We start from the raw sequence: 21,643 nt of genomic DNA, 5'->3' as shown, positions 1-21,643 counted from the left end.
CACACCGAAGCAAGAAAAGATCTGTGCAGCACCTGCTTCTGCAAAACCTGAACCCTGAACTGACCTGTGCTCGACCTAAATTTAAACAAATGATTTGATCCTCAAACACCCACAGAAGAGTTACTAGACTTATGAGGACAGATTTCAGACGTGTTTAATAACTTTCAGTTATTATTTTGTGATTTTCCAAACAGTCGTTGGCAGTGAAAGATGACAGACAGCGTTATTTGTAGTGGCATCAATAAATATCTCTCTTTTTATTAGTGCATTAATATACATTGGAATGTAAAGATGTTCCCAGAGGTTTAGGAGACAGTCGATTATTGCACTTCCATGGTCCAGGATGTGGCAGATACAGTGTTCAGTTCATCGTCTGGTTCACATGACGATGGCCTCCTTCACTCCCTGAGGAGACAAAAACATCATCAGTTCATCTGATCACAGGAGTGTCAGCAGTGATTTACTGACATTAATTAATTAGTTAATACGCTCATATTTTAACAACTGATCAATAGTTTGAATCACTTTTTAAGAAAAGATGCAGATGATTCACTGGTTCCAGCTTCTGAAATGTATTTGCTGGTGTTCTTTGTCTTCAGCTGGTTCGAGCTGTTTGACAGCTGTGGTTTTTATTTCTCGCTGTAGACGTTCATACGTTCGTTTTGACTGATTGAACTGTGACTAAAAAAAAAACGCGGTGTCAAAGGCGTCGTCCTGTACGCGAAGTGAAACCCGAAGTGGCTGGTTTCCTCGCAGGCAGAGACGACCGCTTGCTGCTGTGGACGTTTTAGTCGACTAAAGTGAAGTGAAATGTGACGCCCGAGTTTAACTTTAGGAACTTCTGTGGTTGAGTTTTCTGCAGCTTCTTGTTCTGATCTTTCACTTTAACCACGACTGACGTCTTTAAGAGTCACAGTCAGTTCACAAAGCAGCATGTCAGGAAGTTCAAGTAATAATTTAACTTTATCGTTTATTAATTTTCTTTCTGAGAGTTAAATGTCATCTGTGGAGTTGAGGGGTTAGTTTGGATTATTGTTGTGTGGTTGTACAGCATGAGGTACTCATCCATAGTCACTGTGTTACCTAGCAACAGGAGTACCGGTGTAGGAAGCAAAGGGATGTGCTGCTGTGGACAGAATCAGTATAATGTATTTTAGACGCCTAAAAGAATCAGTTTAAACCCCAAAACCAAAAATACATATTTTTCCTGTTACCTGTTGTGCTCTTTATCAGTCTGGAGTTTTGTGGTGTGAATTTTAGAGTTTTGGAGATATCAGCTGTAGAGATGTCTGCCTTCTCTCCAACATAATGGGACTCTGTGGCATTCGGCTTGTGGTGCTTAAAGTGCAAAAACATTTACTTTCTTTCTGTCGTAGAATCTACTGGAACTACTTTCTTTCTACCAGAGAGAAAATAGTTCCTACATGAAACTGTTTGCAGAAAGGTCTATGGATTATCTTGAGTAACCAGATCATGATTTCTGAGAAGAGACGCTGGTTTTGAATTTGTTTAAATTGTTTTTGCACAAGCCGAATTCCAGAGTCCCATTATGTTGGAGGGAAGGCAGACATCTCTACAGCTGATATCTCCAAAACTCTAAAATTCACACCAAAAAAATCCAGACGGAAAAACAGCTCTACAGGTAACAGGAAAAATCTGTATTTTTGATTTTGGATTAAACTGCTGGTTTCAGTGTACGCTGTGGTTAGATAGTTTAGAGTACTTGCTGTCAGGCAGCCTTTTCTGACTAGAAACCTCTGTTAAGCCAAATGTCTCTCTGTGTAATTTTAACTCACAGAACACAGAAGAGTTGTTGGTCTACAACTGCCTCAATGTGTTACTTTGTTTTTGTTATTGTGTGACTTTGGTGAATCTTAACTAACATTTTAAAACACCAAAGTCACACGATGACACAAACAAACTAACAGATCGATGCAGCTGTAAACCAACAACTCCTGTGAGATAACATCTGTTTTGCTGCCGGCTCTGTTCACAGCAGCACACTGCTTAGCTTCCCGCTGCCTCTGCAAACTGGGGCTGTGTTGACCTCCATCTACTGTAGGTAGTCATCTTTCTTGAAGATAAATTCAAGCACTTGCAGCTCAGCTTACAGCCGAGGTAAAGGAAATATTTGTAAAAATGTACAAGCTTAAAATGTTTCAGTCAGAAGTTATTGTGCCATAAACAACCAAAATTATGTTTCATGACAGAATTTTACAGAAGGGAGACAAATTCAGGGAAACGTCTCTGTAAGCAGACTTGGCATCCTATTAGAGCTGCAACAATTAATCACTTCATCTATTATAAATCAGTAATTCAGTGTCTGTCATTTATCAAGGAAAAAAGTCCAAATTCTCTGATTTCAGCTTCTTAAATGTGAATATTTTCTAGTTTCTTTACTCTTCTTTGACAGTGAACTGAATATTTTGGGGGCACTTCAACATTTTCTAACATTTCATTGATCACACAACTAATTAATTAATGGAGACATGTGGTGCACACAGTCATACGTCCATGTTTTTTTTTTTCACGTCTTTGTAACAGGGTTAATTAATTAATCAATTCAATGTTTTGAGTTTTTTTTTTTTTTTGCTTTTGTAATGTTGAGTAGTTTCAAGCACTTTATCCAGAATCCAAACACTTTTCAAGGTTTTCCAGCACCTGTGAGAACCCTGGTAATACACCTTGTTCTCAGCAGCCGTGTGGACATGAAGTGTAAACGCAGGTGTTACCAGTGATACTGCTACTGCAGGTTTGTTCCATTCAGGTCAAACAGAGTGTTGCATGTTTGCTACACTAAATGGAATGGGACCTCTCATAGTATCATCTGTAACACCTGAGTTTACACAACTATTTTAAATCAATGTGGCTGCTGTGAAAAAGGTCGATACACTGATGATGGAAAACTCTAAACTCTCCCTTTAACACATCAGCTGCACGCTGTAAGCACCACAGTCTTCTGCTCATATTCACAGATCTATTGAATATGTTGATGCCCCCGTTGCATCATGGGACGTTACGCAACCTGCACTGGTTTAATTATAAACCAGTGACATCTGTGCGGACACATTTACCGCTGAGCGTTCTGTTTGTGACCAACACCTGCGATGAATTTAACCACGAAGTTTAAATTTAAACAATCACGTCTCCTTTTCTCGTTTCTGTTCGTTTCCTTCAGTTGTTTCCAAACTGTCACTGAAATCTGAGACACTTTTAACACACACATCACATGTTCTGTTAGTTACACTCACATGGCAGCAGATGGTTTTAAGAGTTTAACCTAAATTCAGCCGATCATTTACAGACCGACAGAAACTAAACAGACTATAAATAGTGTAAACAGCAACCAGGCCCTTTATTTACCTCAACTAACGACAGAAACGAGCCTGATTTATACTGTATTCTCTCATGTTTAGTATAAACTTGATGTAAATGAATCCATTTCCTCTGTTTCACATTAAAAGCCTTTCAGATGAAATAAACAAATCTCCTGTTTTAATTATTGTCTCCTCTTTTTCCACTTCGTCTCACTGTTTAAAAGACTTTACATGAACAAACATAAACGTCTTGTCTCTTCCTGGATTCCTTCTTTACATTCTCTACTGTCACTTGTTTACCTTGTTGAGTTCAGGGAAAAGCTCCTGGACGGCGATGTCCAGCAGGACGTACGTCATCTGAGGAAGAGACACAACAGACACGTCACTTCAGTTACAGAAGACGCTGAAGGTTTGATCCCATCTGCTTAAAGTGTGACAGAACTTCACTTCAAATAATCACTGAAATTTATGATTCAAACTAAAATATGAGACTGTACTTTGAATTTTATTTGAATGATGGCATATTAGGAACATTGTAGATTTTTTTTTTCAAGGAAGGGAGCAATATTCCAAGATTATAGTCAAATATTTAAGAAAAAAAGTCAAATACTCTGAGATTATGTCATATTTATGAGAAAAAAAGTAATATTCTCTGGGATTATAGTCACAAATTCATACGAAAAGAATAATAATATTATTGTTGTAGCTCTAGTTCTGACAGTGTCCACATAAAAACACATTTCCTGCAGGTCTGTTTGTATCTCCTGCTGTTCCTGTTATTTTGTCCACCTGTATACGACGTACTGGTGGGTTAAAGTTTTTCTGTTTACCTGCTTGTTGAGGAGGGGCTGCTGGAAACCGTCAAACAGGAGCCGGATGCCTTCGTATTTTGCCTCCTCGCCGATGCATTTTCCCACAAAGTCTGAAATCAAACAATTAAATTAAATTAACTGAAACTTTGCAACGTTTAACTTTGTCTGAGGATTCTCTGTCATCCAGGTCGTGGTATTTGTAGCAAGGGTTGTCATAGGCAACTGGACTTGATTTAACTTTTAAACTGATCTTTTGTGTGACCTGTGTGAATTCTTGGCAGATCATGTTTGGGTGTTATCACATCCCTGAGAATAATAACAATGAGTGTTATTAGTATTAAACTGTTGGATGAACACTGACAGCTCAGTTTCATCATGAAACATCTGCAGAGTCTCAAAGCGTCATGACATATTCCTTCTGACATTTTGATGCTTCAGAGGAGTAATATTATTATGATCAAAAGCACAAAGAGATCATTGTCATGGAGATAAATTGGTTGGTGCGACTTGTTAACTGACCTGGTAAATACTTCATCATCTCCTCGAACGTCTGCTTGGCTCTGATCTGTTTGTCCTCGATGGTTCGCTCCTCGCTGTTCTCACAGAACACGGCGTCTGTAGGGGTAAATCACAACACGAAGCCAAAAATGACCTCCTGTGTATCCCGCTCTGAATACTGGACATACTGTTCACTCCTCTCTTAAACAACACAACGTGGCCTGAGAGAGGAGATACAAACACAGACACACTCTGTACCTCTGAGCTGTGTGATCAGGGAGACCATGTGGTGCTCCTGCAGGATCTGCTCCAGTCTGGACTGCATGTACTGGTCCATGTAGGCCTCGAAGGTGTTCTTGAGCAGGATCCTCCCTGCAGCCAGGACGTGGTGCAGCCAGTCCGACATGCGGAACACCGTCCGACCTGTCAGATGAAACACAGACAGACTGAAGGGTCAAAACACAGAGAGACTGGAGAGGACGCTTTAAGAGCAGATTTAATTCCTCATGTAGAAATCTTAGCTAACAGTTACAAACACTCCTGAATGTCCTCAAATAAAAACAACGGTCAAATAAAAGCTGGGTCTCAAATGTTTGCTGGGGGTCTAGTTAATGTATGCAAATAAAGGCGGGTCCCAAATACAGACCTGGGAAAAAAGGGTGGGTAACTCCTGCAACAACTAAGCTTAATTTATACTTCCTTTTTTAAAATTGTATTTTTGTTATGGAGGTCATTCACAGTCCAGATTTGTAAGACATTTGAGTAAATAAACCACATTTACATAAATACAGAAAAATGTAGAAATAACTCATAATTGCATAAGCCTGTTCTTAATAAATATTGTCTTCCTTCCATAGTTTTCTCTTTCACTTTGGTTTAAGTAACTATGAACAATGAACTACATTCTCTGCAGTTGTCCACTGGAGATGACAGTTTCCATTAAAGCTCAGGTCTTTTTGAGATGATGCACCTGATCCATTTTGACCACATTCCCCTAAATTTTCTCTCATTGAATTTTCATAGAAAAGGTTAGTCTCTCCATTGTGTAGATTTCAGAAATAAGTTATACATCTCAGTAGAACTGAATCATGACCGGACAGCCGTTGACCTTGGCGACCATCACTTACCGACGTACATCATGTAGTCATACATGCCGTCAACAGTGATCTTCTCCATGAAGTAGTTGTGGTTGTGTTTCCTCTCTGGACTCTCGGACAGGTTTGCGTTGTTCTTGAACAGGTTGCTGAAGAGCTGCAGGTCAAAATAAATCATCAGTCACGAATAATAAAGTCAAGTTAATCTATGGAGTTAACATTCAACTTTATGAAAGTTATTTAGCATCATGTTGTGGACTTGTATTCTGTTTTTTAACACCTTCGTATGTTTTATCCCCTTTTTCTCCTTAAGTAGCTGTTAGGTTATTAAAATCATCTTGTTCTTGACACTTAATATAAATATTCTGTATCAGGTTTTTGAAGTTATATGATGCTGTGAAGGATTTAAATCCAATATGTTTTTACAGCTGCATTGTTCCATCAGAAGGAAATATTCTAAATATCTTTTGCACCATTTTAGACACATTTTCAAGTTTAAATAAAGTTCTGTGGGTTTGCAAAAGACGATGCTGCAGAAAAAAACGTCATCACCAGCAGATTTAGTGTTGTCTTTAAGATTAATCTTCACTTAGTGATTATTTACGTGTAGTTGTGTTATCAGCCCGGCTCGCTCAGTCAGTAGAGCATGAGACTCTTAATCTCAGGGTCCTGGATGCCACCCCCTGTAGGGCAAAGGAGTTTTACTGCCCCTCCCCCGTTTTCTCTAAAACCTGATAAAATGGGACTTTGTAAACTCTCTGCAGACAGACTGGGAGTAAACATCCTGCTCTGGGTTGAGCCGCAGAGACATTTGGATGTTTACTTTGTGTTTGGTTTTACCTTTTTGCTGTTCTCTGCGGTCGGGCTGAGGATGGTCAGCTCAGGTCTGCTGGGTTTGGGTTTGGGCGACTCGCAGGAGTTGAAGAAGGACTGGATGAAAGGCTCCAGGTTCTGTCCTTTCTGGAAAACAGAAAGGTCAGCGCAGTCTGTTTATGGCCAAAGCTAATTTGCAACACCAGTCCCCTGACGGGCATTGATAGAAAAAACAACTGATAAAATCTGATCTTAAAACTAGTCCAGACAGTAATCAGGACAAGAACAGCAGCCATCCATGACAACACACCAGAAAACATACGAATAAACACAACAAAAGCACAAAGCATCTGGTTTGTCTTATTATGTTGCACTTTCTCACTGCACTGTACTGGGAGAATAAAGAAAACAAAGTGAGCTTTCAGACGTGAATTTGTCTCATTTCTCACACCCACACAGCGAGGTCAGCTACATGGTAATATCCCAGGAGCCTGAATGAGGCTGACCAATTATTTATCTTGAACTCTCAAAGTCTCCATCCTCACACCCTCTCTGGCTTGCACACCATGTTACACACCACACATCATCCACTGTGACCTTGTGCTACAAAAAAACAACTGCTTCTTTCAAGAACAACCAGGGTTTTTCCTCTTTTCTGCAACTATTCTGTAGTTTTTGCCGTTTTGTCACCAAGTAAGTTTTCACATACAGGGAATTTGTTGCGGTGCATAACAACAAAATACTAAAAATATAAATAAAGATTAAGGTAAGTACTGTCGGTTAAACCAGCATAAATAGAAAAATAGAGAATGGACAATAACACACTAAAAGAAACAATATGCACAAGTGTGACTGTTGTTTTAAAAGATGAAGGAGCTGCAGTGTCGTGCAGGCATACATCACTCTTCTATCATCAGAGCCTTTTGGGTGAAAGTGCTGTAAAAGTGCCACCGCCAAATTGAACAAACAAGTGTGGCCACGCTTAAAGGCTATTGTGTCAAATTTTGAACGTCAAACAATAAAAAAAAACACCCAGTTTCTGATTTTCTTTACTTCTCCAAAGAGCTAAGGACAAAAAAGAGATTCAGGCCATCCACCGTGAGATGAGATGAGATGAGAGCAGTAAACTGTGCCGCTCTTTAACAAACACGTCATCACAGGTTAGTCAATGATGTTACTGAGTAAATGACGTGTGCCGATTGTGACTGCGTTTCAAAGTGAATCAGAAAAGAGTTTTAGTGATGGTGTAAAGATTTACTGCGGAAAAGTTGGTTTCTACCATAAAACATCTGCTTTTAGAACAGAGTTTGGTTTAACAGTCTGTCCACTTGGAAGACCCACAGGAGCAGAGTCTATTTTAATGTTAATAATGCACATAAATTGAGTGACTGACCGTCTAATAATGAATGTCATGAGCGGCATAAAGTGGAGCAAAAACCATCCTGTTTTCTATTTCTCTTGGCTCATAGCAAAAGGACACATAATACAGCAGGCAGCCTGTTAGATTATCTTAAGATAAAAAGTGGAAATGGAAGAATACACTGCAGGAACAGAGGGGTATGCATGGAAATAAAGAGAAATTTTTAAAAACATGTCTGTTGTTATTCATTATTTCTTAGTCAGGATGGGCTTACTCACCTCTTTTATCAGTTTCCCTGGAACAGACTTGAAGATTTTTCCTGCAAAACAAAGACTCAGTTAACAAACTTAACTGCGAAGAAAGAGGAGGATGTTAGTCAGCAGATGATATAGATGAAAAAAAAAGACCAAATGAGTTAATGGACTTTTGTTTTTCAGTGACGGGAGTGTGGACATATGGATACAAGATAAGATGTTGCCAGGGTGGATATGTGGGAGTATACAAGTTTTATCCTGTAATTACTGGAATAAAAAAGTATGAAGTTTGTGAATATTCTTACTCAAGTTTTGGGGGATCTGTAACTCTGGTGAAGACTCATTTATAAACACTGATTTAAGAACAGAGGTCAGAGTCCACTGTTCTTGGCCGGGTAGAGGTTACACTTTTACACCAGCGAGTCTGACATGAGTGTCAGATAGACGGTTTCCTTTTTTAAAAATCATTATTAACACTGGTGTCAGCTGTCAGACATGGTGCACTGAAAATAACACATCTACTGTCTCCACACCAGACCACAGAGCCCTGCAGTTACTGTTTGCAAAAACATCAGGTCCCAAGTAAGTTATGAAGGGACTCCAGATTGTATAAAACTGAAAAGGCACTACTCATCCACTGTGAGATGGTGGCAGGGGGAGGATTTTCAGGAGTTTTACTGGTTTGGAGGAATATTTGGGGGATTGTGTGCACCAAGAATGCAGGATATAGGAGAGACGTTTACTGTTTGACAAAGTGCATCATTAATTTCTTTACGAACAGCCTTCCACAAGTCAGATATATACACAGATATACACACACTCTAATATAAACAGTGAAAGTATGTGCCTTGTATGGGTTCATTTTAGTGCCTCTAACTGCAGTAACATGTAGTCTGTGATATGGAAGATATGGCTGAAATTAAAATACACAACCCCAATAATATCTTTAAATTTCACAGCAATGGAAATGTATGAAAAATCTCTCTATAAAATCTATACAAAAACTCTACATGAGTAAAACAATAACTTGAATGAATATATATATTAGTTTAGGTTAGTCTTGGTTTATTTGGAATTATTAATTTAGACAAAAGATATGAACAGAAATTATTAAATGACAAATTCTAATGATCATAATATGATTCCTGAGGAAGTCCTGAGAGGAAAGCTTAAATAAGAAATTAGGTGATATATTTTTATAAAGTCTGATCTAAGTTCTTTCATCTCTTTTTTAAATTCCTTTCTTTCATCTGCAAAAACTGGTGAAATAAAAAGTTTGTTTGTTTGTTTGTTGTAATGCTCATTTCAGCCACAGGAGGCTCACGTGCACCACCACCAAATCTGCTAAATCGGAGTAAAAGCATTCATGTTTTCTTCCAGGTGAGTTTTAACTTGTCCATGAACTCTATTGTGTATTAACAAGTCATGAAACATTGCTGTCATGTCTTTCTTTTGGCTAGAAGTTATTTTAACCTGTGCTAATCTACTGTTAGCATTAGCTATACTTGGAAAAAAAAAACTTTGAGAAAACTTTTTAACCTGGTAAAACTTATTTCTTATGAAAACAAATGAACAAACAGAGAAAGATTCTCCTGGACAAACTTTTTTTTTTTAACTTGTTCTCAAGTCATAAACACAGAAGAGAAAAATTTTTAGATCAGACCCAGAAAATGGATCACCACACAACAACATGATATCACTGTAGTAAGACTTTTACCAGGATAATTAACGCCTGAGAAAAAGAGGACATGTCTGATGAGTACATACCCAGGTTGACATCAGGCAGCATCCTGTCCAGGAACTGAGACTCCATACTGAATGGAGACAGGAAGTCTGCCAACAGCTGACTGTTACTGAGCTCTGGATGCTGCAGGAGTCTCTGCACACACACAAGCACACACACAAGCACACACACCACATTGAGCTTAATACGTTCAATCTGGATCAATATATTGATTTATATTTTGACCCTGAATTGAACTGAACTGAAATTGAGTTGATTGTTTCCACCAGTCAAAACACGGCTCTGTAAAGTTGAAGTAATTAACTTCTTTTAATATGTTTAGTTTTGCTGCCCTCTAATGACACACAGCAGTAAATGTAATTCAAGTCATATTCAGCTCATGGAAACTAACTGGTTTACTTCTTTAACTTGAAATCTCATTCATCTCACCAAACTTAGGACAATGCAAAAGACGTATAGCAGCAATAATGAGCTACTGCACTTATTCCTAATAGATGAGGGTTGAATACCTGTAAATATTCTTCAAATTCTTCCCTTTTTGATGCGAGGAACTCATAATTCTTTGGTCCAATAATTCTTTTGGATGGAAGCTGTGCGTCTGCAAATGTGCCTGGGGAAAAAAAATATGGAATAAAAAAACTGCACATGTAGGAAACAACACTAGTTTCTTATTTTATACAACTGTGATGTAATTTTATCATTAGCACTTGGGTGCTCAACAGCTACGGTTAAATACAAAGAAGAGAGGACCCAAAAATGTTCAATACAATATATGTAGTGAATTGAAGACCTCTCGTATTAGGATGTGGAAACTGTCAGTTATTTAAAGGCTCAGTGTTACCGTGGAACTCGGTGAGTTTGGATTCGAGAACGTAGAACTCCAGATATCTCCTGTAGACCGACCACTTCTCAGTGTCGTGACCGACTGCAAGAGCAGAAGAACAACTAACTGATATAAAAGCAGAAACGATGAGGCTAAATTGACACGGCATACAACATACAAACTCCAGTTTAAATGTGAGAGATTTGCATTATTTAAACTATATTTATATATATTTGGTACAAAATTAAATAAATAATATTAGTTATTCAAATGTTTTCTGCCTCTGTAAAGTCTCTTGATCAGAAATATCACCAGCCAAAAGTATCTGTCAGTGAATAAGTGAATGCAGTTTTCAGTGGAATCCTGACCAGTTCATTCAGGTTGCAAAATCAAGTTTTTGTCCAGCAGCCAAACAGTTATTAAATGTTTAAATTTTAACAGCCACTCGATAGATTAGCATTATTTTTTATTGCTGGTGAAGGATATAAATCAAGCAGCCACTTGCATATTTCACTAGCATTTGGCTGTTGTTATCTCTGTGCTCAGCTCAGATGTTTACTTCATTATAAACAAGATAAGTTGAAGAGGATGTAATCATTTAGATCAAATGATGTCAGTAGACTCCGGCACGAGGCTCAGTTAAGACTTTGTTGATGATTGTTATAGTTTGTGTTCATGACCTGAAGGGAACATCAAACATCAGTGACTTCCAGCTCATGGAGTCTAATGTACAGCTGCTACATGAACGCTAAAACATAAAAAGTAAGAAGCATATCTGGGTTTGTTTCCTGTGACATGACAGCAGCTCAGCATTGATGCTCAGGAGTTTACTGTCGGAGCCTTGTGTTTCACCTCCGCGTTCACTCACCTTCCTTCCTGTCGTTTCGCTCCACATCGATGCAGAAGACGGGGATCTTCTCCCTCTTGACCTCGTCGTCGTAGATGTCGATGTAGGGGATGGTGATGCTCCAGGCCGACAGGTTCCTCAGGGTGCCCTGTGAGCTGGCCGGCTCGGCAGGGGAGTCGTCCTCCAGCACGACGGTCGCTTCCTCCACCTGCAGAGACACAGAGAACCAAACCAGGGAATAATTATCATTTAAACTAAGGCTGCATGATTAATCGCAATATTATCAAAATCACAATATAGAGATTCTCATGACAGCTCTGCAGTCTTTGCTTAAATTACCGTTTTTAACAGTCAGGTGATGACTGAACAATAATCCTTTAACACAAGAAAATAAAAAGAAAATTTGTCTTTAAAGAAATGCAGAAGCTGATATTCTATTTCATTTTATATATGACAGATTTTAAGTGGTATGACCGTAAAGTATTTAAAATGTAATGTAGCCTGAATCCTCACATTTAAATTTTAAGCATGTGAAACAGAAACACTCACCATGTCATCGTCGAAGTCGTTCATGGCGCTGGGTGGCAGCATGGCACCCTCCATGGTTGTGCTCTTGAACACACCTTTGATTTTGCTTCCAATTCTGCTGATCCCGAACGACTCCCCTCGTTTCGACATGTTTCTAGGGTGAACAGAGACACAAGCTGATATATTTATCTGAACTGACCTGCATTAATACAACAAAAACCCCATAAATCACATCTCACATATTCTCTCTAACTATTCTGAGACATTTCTTTCTACATCCCTCTGTTTGTTTTTTCCCTGGTTCTCTTCATCATCGTGCTCAAATGTTGGAAAACAGGAGTAACATAATGAATTTATCTATCAAGTTCATCACATGACTTGTTGACAGTGCAGAAAAAAAATATTTTTCTCTGCATAAAGCATCAGTCATGCAGCAGCAGACATGCAGTCAACTGTGACAGCTTCATGCCCTCGTTCAACCACCAGACACAGCAGCAGTGTGAAGTTCCTGAAGACTAATTTCTAATGTTTAACCAGCTAGTTCGAACCTTCTAACAATAATTAGGCGCCTGGCGAAGTGCCTCATTGATCCGAAACAAAGTCAATCAGGTTAAATAGTCACCAGAGGAGCTTTGTCTATTTTTAAAGGTCAGAGTTTTACCACAGCTGAGAGGAAAGTGGATCAATGCCAATGATTCAAACAATATTTAACAGCCCATTCACCTCTAAAACTTTCTTTCCTTTGGAACAAAAACTCAGGTGAGTGCAGGCTTATACAGAGCAGGTAATAAACCAGTGCCTTGAATCTAATTCGTGTTGCCTTTGTATGTGAATTTAAGCATTTTATCAAATTATTCTGATGGTATAAGTGTGTGTTTAACAGGGGATGTAACAGTGTGTCAAATATCACAATGTTACAATTCAAAAAGTCTCACTACCATAACGGTCTGCGATGATACCTACTTTTTATTACTTAGATTTTATTTTATAAAAGGTCTGCTGCATTGTTTTTTGTTTTTGTACATTAATTGCCAAAGACATCCTCTTGTTTTATGGCAGTTGGCATCCATTACTGCCATCTGCTGGACTGTCCTTTGCCACTTCTATTCCAGCATCACCACGGCATGTGTGAAAAGGCAGAAGGTGAAAATGTTCTTGAGTACAGCTGCATGTGTGTGAGGCACTGACAGTGAAAATCTGAAAGGTTATCACAGTAATTCACCAGGAACTGTGTGTGAAAGAGGCTTCAGACAGCTACACTGTCACATTCAGTGCATAACCTCTGTTGTGATGTCAAGACACCGATCATGTCTCCAACTGTCCTCTACTGAAAGAGCGGTGAAGGACAGGGAATAGAGATACAACATGATGCTGAATGTCACACGTGTCAGCATCAGTTTGTTTCTCACGCAGGAAACGTGTGTGTGATTCACAGAGCAGCCTACAGTGAGACAAACTGTATCTGCATGCATCAAACTGTGCACGGCTCGTTTGCAACCAGCGGCAGACTCTGTAAGATCAGATAACATGCCGACTTACCTGTTTTCTTCCAGACTGAAGCTATTTCTGCAATAAGATACACAAGCGGCAACTAATGATGACAGTTTGGACAAATGACCTTCGAGTTGTGTTTTTGGTGAATTGCTTATGTTTTTCAAGATATAAAAACTCTTTTTCATTTTGAAGCACAAACCAGAATGAACAGAAGAGTGACTCATATCTCTGGTTGTTGTGCACAAAAAATCTAACAGTCAAATAAAATGAGCAGGTTGACCTTAAGTGTTCACTAATATTAGTATCCAATAAGGGAAAAACTTCATCAGTGATTTTCTTTTCAGCAGAGGTGTTTTAATCAGCACCATGTAACATTTTTAAGTTCTTTTCCTCGTTGAAAGATAAATTGAAAGTCTACATTAGACAGCGTGTCACATCACAAACCTGCTGATCCTGTTGTTCCTGGTTGGAGACTCGGCTCCCCTCAGCAGGTGTCTGAAGTACTGAACAAAGAGGAGACACAGTCAACATACAGATTACAGTTTATCTGTGATTTCATGTCTCATATGTAGAAGAGTTCTGGAGTTCGGGGGGGGGGGTTGGGGTGTAAGGTCTAAAAGCCTTGAGAAGAAACGTGCAGATGTGTGTGACTGAGTTTTTGAGGTCTTACTTCGTCGCTGTGACAGAACATCGGGGTGAAGACTCTCTCCAGCAGAGACAGGACGTGTTCGTACGCCTCGAACAGGCAGGGCATCGTCTGCAGCTTCACCACACCGCTGTACGGACCTTTAGCAACTGACAGAGACGCAGCGTGTGATTCAACGGCTCTCACTTTTCTGTTTCCGTTCAGAGAGTTTACACCGGAGACAAACAGGAAAGCACTGCACATGTCTGTACACAAACAGCACTTTATTCTAAACTGTTTAAAGAGAAACTCGACACCAGGCTGACATGCAGTCAAAGTTTCATGTCCACTTCACCTCTGAACGCATGATCTGATCTGAATGAGATTAGTGAGAGCATCGTCAAAATTTTACACAAAATATATCAGTGAAAAATAATAATTTGTGTTTACCACTGATTTGTGCTTTCACAAGACTGGGGGACTTACTAGAGACAAATTTAAAGAAGAACAGTCAAAATCAAAGCACCAGAGGATGAGATATGCTGACTTTTAGTACCTAACATGGATCAAGAACCAAGAACTGTAAATCCTACAATTCCCATAATGCAGCTCAACTGTGTCTCTTCTTCCTACATAAAAGCCTACATCTTTCATTTGTAAATATGTAGTTATTGAAGGTTAGAAATCACCATCACAGTAGCAGTACTCTCCATGAGTAAACTGATCTTGATGTATAAAAACGGTGGAGTGCACCTTTAAAGATATTCCTACTGAAGTGCACAATGAAAGGTAGTGACAATGAACATCTTACTGTTCCTGATCTCCTCCACGATGCACTTGTCGAAGCTGATCTTGTCGATGCTCTCGTCCAGGCAGTAGGTCTCGTAGATGTGAACCACCTCGCTGTGCAGACGCTGCAGCTCAGAGTCACTCAGCTCCGGACTCAAGATCTTATCGTTAAACTCCTCTGGAGGAGACAACAACACGTTTTATATAGTATATAAAGCATCAGGAACATATAGATATATTTATAGATATATTTATGTTATACAGTCAAATACCTGCTACTGATCAAAGCTCCAACATTCCTGTGTTTAGGTGTTAGGTATTAAAGCTTTAAAATATATTTTCCATTCATTTATGCTGAGTTTAGCTTTGTTAAACATGAAAAAACGTAACAATGATGAGTGAACACCTTGACCCTCCACAGGATAAGGTTTAGAAAATTAACATATGATGGTTGTTCTTACCCACAGTGAGGCAAAACTGCAGCACGTGCACGGCTCCTTCCTGCTTCAGGAAGTTCATGAAACGAAAGAGGAGATCCTGCTGCTCCCTGATCTCCTTCAACTCAATCTTCAGCACCTGCATGACCAGAGGAACACGTTCAGTTATCCTCATTTCAGAAAATCTACTGAATACTGAATAAAGACACAGAGAGAGAGAGAGAAGTACAAACAATATGATACATGAATCTCTGTTCTATGATGTTCCCAAAGGTTCTGTCCTGGTCATGCAGACAATTTACAGTTAAATATTTCTCTATTTTCATTGAACAGAAATCTTTCAGTCTGAGGTGAATACGGTCTCTCTCTCTCTCTCAGTGAGGTGAATACGGTCTCTTTCTCTCTCAGTGAGGTGAATACAGTCTCTCTCTCTCTCAGTGAGGTACTCACAGACGGCTTCTTGTTGCTGACGTCAGCATATTTCTGTAAAAATGGAACCAGTGCAGATGGAGGCTCTGTGGCTGGTTCAGGCTGCAGATACAGAGATTCAAAAAAATTAAGTAATTAGTATATAGTATATTGTTTTTTTTTTTTTAATTAAATGATACTTTACAGTACAAGAACTTGTCAGAAATGCAATTTAATGGGATCAGTATTAATGAAATGTTCTTTTCACTTACTGGAGTGTCATCAACAAATATCAGCACCATGAGGTTCACAGTATCCTGAAAAACAAACAGAGACAACAAGGTTTCTTAATGTCCAGTTTTTGGTCTCGTGTTGGAAAAGCTGTTTTCTGTTTCCACTGTTTCAACTGTGAGCTTGGACCAGGTGCACTTCCTGTAGTTAATGATGTCACATCACCATGTTGTAATTCCACAGATTGTCCACAGGTGAGCAGTATTGGAAGCCCATTGTGTGAGTGTGTGTGAGTCAAACTCCTTTTAACTAACATGAAACAACCAAATATTTTAATATAGGCCAAATTTTAACAAATTTAAAACAGTCCAGAAATTTTACCCTTTGAACACTTTATGTTTGCAATGCTTACTGGACTAAATAATTAAGTGTCACACTTTTGGAATATAGATATGATATTGAGTGTTTTTGGTAACTAGACAGTTCTTTAATAATTATATACAAACACACTTCTTATCACTTCTCACAAGTGACTTTGCCATGTGGTCATTTTTAGAACTGCAGTTATGTGATTTAACCACCAGAAGGCGCTGTTGATCACAGAACTGTTCATTCAGGTCAGCAACTGAGGTGTAGTTTCCATCGACTGTTTTTATTTCACATATAAACCAGTATCTATTTTATTTCATTATCCACAACTGATATTAATAAGTTATTGATATATATATGGAACTATATGTTATTAAAGTCTTAATACTGTAACTTTCTTCTGTTTCCTTAAGAACCATTCAATCAGTCATTTTATGGTTTGTCATATTGTCACCTGTTTGTCTTCTCAGTACGTCCTATAGCAGCTGTTTTAACATTCAAAAACAACTAAAAAACATTATAGCATTAATTGGAACAGCTCAGGTCTGTATATTTCAAAAGTATGACAGCTTTTTTCTCACCGACAGACAAACATTAATATCCGGTTCTACTCACAGGGTCAGCCATGAAATCCATGGTTGGTAACATGACAGAACCGGCCATCACCTCCCGCAGCAGCAGAGCCAGAGACCTGAGCAGAGACAACACACGAACACCAGTCACAACTTTTAAAACAAGAGTGTTTGGTTCTAGTTAGCTTTCCTGCAGCACTAGAAGTCATCCACTCGGCTGGTTTGTGTCTGTGAACCTGCAGTCTGTTGCTTTGGGAGGCATGACGAATGGAAACAGCATCTCGGTCAGCTTCCTCAGGTAGAACAGCTCGTCTTTTCGACTGTGCAGAGCAATGTGAAGGTCAGCGCCGTATTCTTCCAGAGCTGCCTGTTGTAAACCCTCCACGTTCTTCACTGCAGACAAACACATACAATAACAGTATAATCAGTAAATATGACTGTAGGTCCCTGAACACACCAAACCCTGCCAGAGTGAATTTATACCAGCATTTTCCACCATGACCATGATGGGAAAATAGGTTTAAGACACCACAAATGTCTATAATGTCTATTTTCAAGAAAAAGTTGGTTTTACAGCAGGCGACAGCTGGTAGATTTAAGAATGAGTGGCATGCATAATAAAGTCAACAACACTTTTTAAAATGCAAAATCAAATTTAGATTCGTACCTTTTTCACGAGCTTTTGCAATAATTTCAATGTGCTTCATCACAGCTTTCATCACTTTGTCAGCAAACACAGCAGGAACGTCAACCTGAGAAGAAGAAACATTAAACACAGCTCATTTCAAGGATTAAAATACACCGTAATGAAACATGCATTTTTATCACATTCATGTCAGAGATCCAGTGTGATCATGCCGAAATCTGCTTTTGGAAACTGGCATTTCATATATAGCTGAAAAATGTATCACGGTAAAATTTCCAAATGTCCAAAATTATAATTAATAATTATTTTTAATGACATATTTTTAAAGAAGTCCAGGAGAAAAAAAACAGAATTTTGAATTTAACCTCAGGCTCTGCACTTGCAGTAGGTTAGAAATGCTATCTGTTTGGTTTTTACTTCAACAAATATCCACAGAACTACTCTTACAGTTTTTACATCAAGGTAATAATCAGCAGGTTGTTGGTAGTTACAGCTTTAAAAACTCTCCCTGTAACTGCTCAATGTTGTCTGGCTCAGGACTAATGAAGAGTCACCTTCTGAGCCCGGCGGACGAGCACTGATGCAAAGAAGCGAAAGGTCATCTTCACTTCATCCACACACGCCTCGTCGTCTGTGATGTCCCTGAAAACCACAGGAAGGAGTTTATAATAACAAGTTATCTGTGTGTGTTTACAAAAAAATATATAAATATGTAACTTTCTAAAGACAATAAAACAGTGGGATTTGTTCTTACCTGTACCAGGGATACACAAAGTTCTCCAGAACTAACTCGAACACCTACAAGATGAAGACATCATCAGTTAAAAGAAGTCAGAAACAAGTCTTGTACAAAAACCGATGACCAAATTTAAAATGCAATTTTGTAGCATCAGAATAAAATCACATAAAAAAATCTCTATCATTTTGTCAGTATAATATCCACACTTGTTAAGATAATTAATGATCAATAATTTTAGGATAAAACCACTGACATGTATCGATCCACTGACGTACCTCTGCTATTGAAGCGTCCACTTTTGAATGAACCTTCAGGTCCAACCATGGCTGGTAGTTTTCAAGCAGCAGCGTCGGGCTGTAAAGGATAACATATATTTTGCAGATTATCAGTGTTTGTTTCCTGAACACATCTCTGTTCACCACACAAACTACAGATGCCATAAACAGCATCAGTGTGAAAATTCATTCCAGCCATGATCTTAACGCTAGTTAGCGGTGTCCATTGCTAACTGGAGGTTTTTTTCGGGGGGGGGGGGATCTCTTTAGAGCCATCTTGCTGCAGTGGTGACACTGGATTTTTTTTAATAAATATGTTTTTAAATATGTATGTTTTGTTTTGTTTTTTCTTGTCTTTCAGTTACGGAGCTGGGTTGGGAGATTAATGTTGGTTAAAAAACATAAAATGCCTCCATACTGCTTGTCAGGTATAATCCACGTCTCCTAAATCCACAACGTACCAAGCTGACATTAAAAAGACGTCATTTACACCATGTTTTTAGCCCAAATCTTCACTGTAGATCCTTAGCTTGGAGTCACACTCGCATGCACATGCACACTGTCTGACTTGGATGTGTGAGGTGTGGTGGTGCACACACACAAGGGTTACAACAGATGAGCAGTATGGAGGCATTTTTTTTATTTACAAATTTTTTTCCAGTCGCTGGTTAAGATGGAGCTCAGTTTAACTATTACATGTAGTGTTGTGTAGCTTCGTGTCTTCCATCCTTTTGCCTTAATGCTCCAATCTATCACAGTAAATGTACTTAGTTATGGCGCCGTCACACATGCATGTTAAACTGTGGTGAACTCAGAGCAGCATGTGTGTCATTTGCCTCGGCAGACACTGGTCACTCCCCTGCATTTGTGCGTATGTGTGACTGTGCCTTTACTTTACACCACTGGAAAAAAAAACCTACTGAACAGCAGATTCGTGTGCATCTGTAATTGCCTGTTCACTAAGTACCACATTCAGTGTTTATCTGCTCAGAGATCCAGTGAACTCACCGGTGACGGTTGCACTTGACTTTCCCACACACGGCACAGCTGTGGCCCAAAGGAAACAACTCCTGTTCCTGACGCTGTCGGAGAACAAAAAGAATCAATTAATCTGTCTGCGGCTATTTTCTGAATGCACATTTAACAGTGGGAAACATCTCTGTGTATGCAAACACTGTGCAGCTCCACACAGATATAAGTCAACATCAAATAGGCTTCACATACTCTCAGGTAAACATGTCAGACGTGTGACTTACTTTGTTTCTCTGCTTTATAGGGAAGAAGATATTTGGGATGAGGGTATCTGGTCCAAGAGAGCAGTAGAAAGTGATGACACCGGCCAGGAACGACCAGAACACCATCAGGATGTGGATATACCTGCAGGGAGATTATTACACAGCATCAAATTTCATGTACATGGACTAAATCCACTGTTCAAATTAAAGGACCAGTGTGTAGGATTTAGTGGCATCTAGCAGTGAGCCTGCAGACTGCAAACACCTCGTCTCACTCCCCTTCCAAAGGAGAAATTGCAATGGCTGTGAAATTCATGAAAAACAAAAAAGATTATATCTAAAGTCATGTTTGGTTTGTTGATGCTGGGCTACTGCAGAAACATGCTGATGCAGCCTCCAATTAGTTGTCAACTATAATATTAATTGCCAACATTTTTGATAATGAATTAGTCAGTACTTTTTAAAGAAAAAAAGTCAAAATTTTCTGATTTCAGCTTCTCAAATGTGAATATTTTCTGGTGTCTTTAATCCTCCCTGAAAACAAACTGAGCATTTTTGGGTTGTGGACAAAACAGGACATCATCTTATACTTTTTTTTAACTACAATTGGTTAATCAACTAATCATTGCAGATCTAATGTGACCAGTGTTTCACAGTTGAATCAATTCCATTCACTGTTGAAAACCATTTGTTGGTGTGATATTTTATCACTCACGCTGTTTGCAAGGGCAAGACTAAACTTCCATGATCAAAACTTAACTTCCACAATTAGTATGAGTTCAAGTTCATCATCAAGTTCGACCTCACTCTAAAATCAATTCCAATCAATCAGAGAAAGAACTACAAGAAAATCTCTACAACCTTGTAAATTATAAATAAGTTATCTAGGAACCTTATGATAAACAATAAGTTTCAATATATGTATTCAACAATGCAATCAACTTTATATCATCACAATCAATTAATCAGGTTTAATGAACAGTATGCAGGGACGTATCTTCTTATCTTAACATGAGAGACCTGATTGAAATGCAGAGATAAACAGCTCTTCTGTCCTGATAAGACTACAGTAGCAGGTCAGACATCACATGACCCGCCCAGTGTTCACTGATAATCTGACTCCAGGTCTTTTTCTCTACTGTTTTACCTGTTTATCAGCATAGTGACTATGAGGATATCTGTAGTTTTACCTGTTGAGCAGCACAGTCAGTGAGAGCATGGACAGCAGCAGAAAGCAGAAGACTGGATACTGACGTCCAGCCTCTCTCAGGACGTCCACCTTCAGTCCCCGCTTCAAACATGTCCAAACACCTCCTGACATCCTTTCACAGACTGGACCTGTTGATATCAAGAACAGACATGAACAAGTTAACACTTTAAAATAATGATTGGGACACTAGTTTAATTAATTATATCACATAAAGGCGAGTTAGCCATTTAACGTGCAGTTTAAAGCTTAAACTGTGTCGAAGACAGCTAGCCTGAGTCGGTTTAGCTAACTCAGCTAACGTTAACGGGCGTTATTTTAACTTACAGCGACAATACTGTCGGAGCTCCTCTTCATATAATAAAACACATTTTATCCATTAGCACACTCTCCTGCTGAAGAACCAGAATTCAAGCTACTTTCGTCAGTTTCTAAAGTTTTTACTTCATATTTTCCATTTTTAACTCCGTGACCGACTTCCTTGACAGATGGAATGTTTTCTAGTCGGTCTTCACTAAAAGGGAAC

At 38.9% G+C, this 21,643-nt stretch overlaps 1 protein-coding gene across 2 annotated transcripts; it reads right to left on the bottom strand.

The window, feature by feature from the left end:
• Nucleotides 1–227: 227 nt before the first annotated feature.
• snx14 (sorting nexin 14) lies at nucleotides 228–21,643 on the bottom strand. 2 transcript variants are annotated; one of them, XM_084737208.1, is made up of 30 exons: nucleotides 21,445–21,643; nucleotides 21,101–21,248; nucleotides 19,932–20,052; nucleotides 19,684–19,757; nucleotides 18,676–18,754; nucleotides 18,416–18,459; nucleotides 18,216–18,303; nucleotides 17,683–17,767; nucleotides 17,252–17,408; nucleotides 17,059–17,134; nucleotides 16,116–16,160; nucleotides 15,886–15,966; nucleotides 15,460–15,574; nucleotides 15,021–15,176; nucleotides 14,255–14,379; nucleotides 14,029–14,087; nucleotides 13,630–13,656; nucleotides 12,112–12,244; nucleotides 11,584–11,770; nucleotides 10,734–10,817; nucleotides 10,402–10,502; nucleotides 9,916–10,027; nucleotides 8,173–8,213; nucleotides 6,562–6,681; nucleotides 5,755–5,878; nucleotides 4,886–5,050; nucleotides 4,649–4,744; nucleotides 4,148–4,239; nucleotides 3,618–3,674; nucleotides 228–405 (listed from the first exon to the last, which is right to left on the bottom strand). In XM_084737208.1, exons 2-30 carry the CDS (start codon nucleotides 21,229–21,231, stop codon nucleotides 379–381), a joined length of 2,802 nt encoding a protein of 933 aa, XP_084593334.1. In that variant the 5' UTR covers nucleotides 21,232–21,248; nucleotides 21,445–21,643; the 3' UTR covers nucleotides 228–378. The 2 variants fall into 2 exon arrangements, with proteins under 2 accessions (XP_084593334.1, XP_084593335.1); XM_084737209.1 differs by lacking the exon at nucleotides 13,630–13,656 and having other exon boundaries at nucleotides 21,445–21,642.

The sequence above is a fragment of the Lutjanus erythropterus genome, chromosome 15, assembly GCF_056507025.1.
Source record: "Lutjanus erythropterus isolate fLutEry1 chromosome 15, fLutEry1.hap2, whole genome shotgun sequence".
Taxonomy (NCBI): Eukaryota; Metazoa; Chordata; class Actinopteri; order Lutjaniformes; family Lutjanidae; genus Lutjanus; species Lutjanus erythropterus.
This window is presented reverse-complemented; position numbering and strand designations above follow the sequence as displayed.

Bases quoted from the DNA above. Each gene is read 5' to 3' on its own strand.
- snx14 (XM_084737208.1), bottom strand. From the start codon at position 21,231: ATGTCAGGAGGTGTTTGGACATGTTTGAAGCGGGGACTGAAGGTGGAC. The intron at 18,460-18,675 runs GTACGTCAGTGG...TTCATCTTGTAG, and splicing joins TGGACGCTTCAATAGCAGAG to GTGTTCGAGTTAGTTCTGGA. The intron at 16,161-17,058 runs GTGAGTAGAACC...TTTGTTTTTCAG, and splicing joins TGGATTTCATGGCTGACCCT to GATACTGTGAACCTCATGGT.